General features: G+C 42.8%; 1 protein-coding gene across 1 annotated transcript in view; it reads left to right on the top strand.

Moving 5' to 3' along the window:
* The first annotated feature begins 1,163 nt into the window (after positions 1-1,163).
* The window catches only part of elovl5 (ELOVL fatty acid elongase 5), a 99,746-nt gene continuing 99,242 nt past the window's right edge, over positions 1,164-1,667 (top strand). Inside the window, exon 1 of the mRNA XM_048597159.1 lies at positions 1,164-1,263. Coding sequence (XP_048453116.1) covers positions 1,249-1,263 — 15 coding nt within the window. The 5' untranslated portion in view covers positions 1,164-1,248. The remainder of the gene's footprint in view (positions 1,264-1,667) is intronic.

A 1,667-nucleotide genomic window follows, 5' to 3' on the forward strand; every position in this document is an offset into this window, starting at 1 on the left:
TTCCACTAGTGGGGAGTCATAGTTCCAGGATAAGGGGACATTCATTCAAAACTGAGATGCAAAGGGATTTCTTCTCCCAGCGGGAAGTGGAAAGCTGGAATTCTCTATGGCAGAGAGTTGTGGATGCTAGATTGCTGAAAGTATTTAAATAAAAGGTAGATCTTTGAAATATCAGGGATCAAAGTCTAAGTGCCGCTGTCACAAAAGACGATTGAGGCCTGGGGCAGATTGGCCATGATCTTATGGTATGGCACAATAAGCTTGAGGGGCTAAATAGCCTACTCCTGTTCCTATTTTTTGTGTTCTTATGTCTATAAAGTGTCTCTACTAGGGGTATCAAAATATCATTGTACATTTATTGCCATATGTTAGTAGAAGAATAATTTCCTTAAGTATTTTTGTCATACAAGTGGAGCCCTCAATTACCGGTTTAAGAGCAGAATCAGGGATCCAATATTAGTTTATTTAAGCCAGTAGGATCTCTCAATTAGGGCCATGATGTTTTGGTACTGGAGGGAATTTTAAATGGGGAACAACAAACAACCACACAGGGGGACTTGGATCAAATAAAATGCACCAGATTAAGTTGTGAGGACAGATCATAAGAATTAGAACTGTTTTCTCTCCAATTCAGAAGGTTATAGGATGATCTGATCGAAGTTTTCAAGAAATTAATGGGAAATTGTTTAGGGATTCTAGAAGTAGGGGCATAGTCTGAGAATTACAGCCAGGCCATTCAGGAGAAATGTTAGGAAGCACTTCTACACACAAAGGATGGTAGATGTTTGGAACTCTCGTCCACAAATGGCATGCTAGATCAATTACTAATTTTAAGTTTGAGATAGATAATATTTTGTTAAGCAAAGGTATTAAGGAATATGGGCCAACGGCAGGTAAAAGGAATTAGGTCACTATCAGCCACGACCTCATTGAATGATGGAACAGGCCTGAGGGGCTGAATGGTCTAGTCCTGTTCCTATGCGATATAGAATTTATTTTTTAAAAACTTTGTCCCTGTCCTCCGTCTTGAAGCCAGAGCACAGATTCAGTATTTACATTTGTCCTCCCCAGCTGATCCTTGCGCTGTAGAGCTACTGTTCCCGCCCCTTTCTCGGTGCAGTTTCACCGAGTGCTGATTGGAGCCAGGAGCCGCCAGATGAGTGGCGTGAGCAGGACTGAGCTCCGGAGAGGAGGAGAGAGAGCGGAGCGTCATATTGACAGCGACATGCTAGCAGAGCTCAGTGTGCAATGGATTGTCTGTCGGTACGTATGTGCATATTGAGAGAATGCACACATGCATTTAAACAAGTATTAAAAGCATTAAACACCAGGAGCAAAAGAAAATAAAATCCTGCATTTCGCAATCAATCCATGCATTTATGGCTGAATTATGTTGAAGCAGGATTTTTTTTGTTAACAATACAAACTCAGGAAATGACCGAAGATGCACTTGCAAACGGTCGGATAAAACAAGCCGTGCACGGGTGCTGTTTGGAGTGGTTTGGCATATATATTTATTATGTGGGAAAGATACAATTGTACCAGGTTTCTCCCGCCTCCTCCGCCGGGTTTAGGGACTCCCTCTGCCTCTTCTCCAGCTCCAGAGAAGGGGAAACGGGAGAGGCAGACAGATACGGAGAGTAAGGATTGGGGAGGAGGGGAGGAGG

Source organism: Rhincodon typus, chromosome 5 (assembly GCF_021869965.1).
Source record: "Rhincodon typus isolate 14 chromosome 5, sRhiTyp1.1, whole genome shotgun sequence".
Lineage (NCBI taxonomy): Eukaryota > Metazoa > Chordata > Chondrichthyes > Orectolobiformes > Rhincodontidae > Rhincodon > Rhincodon typus.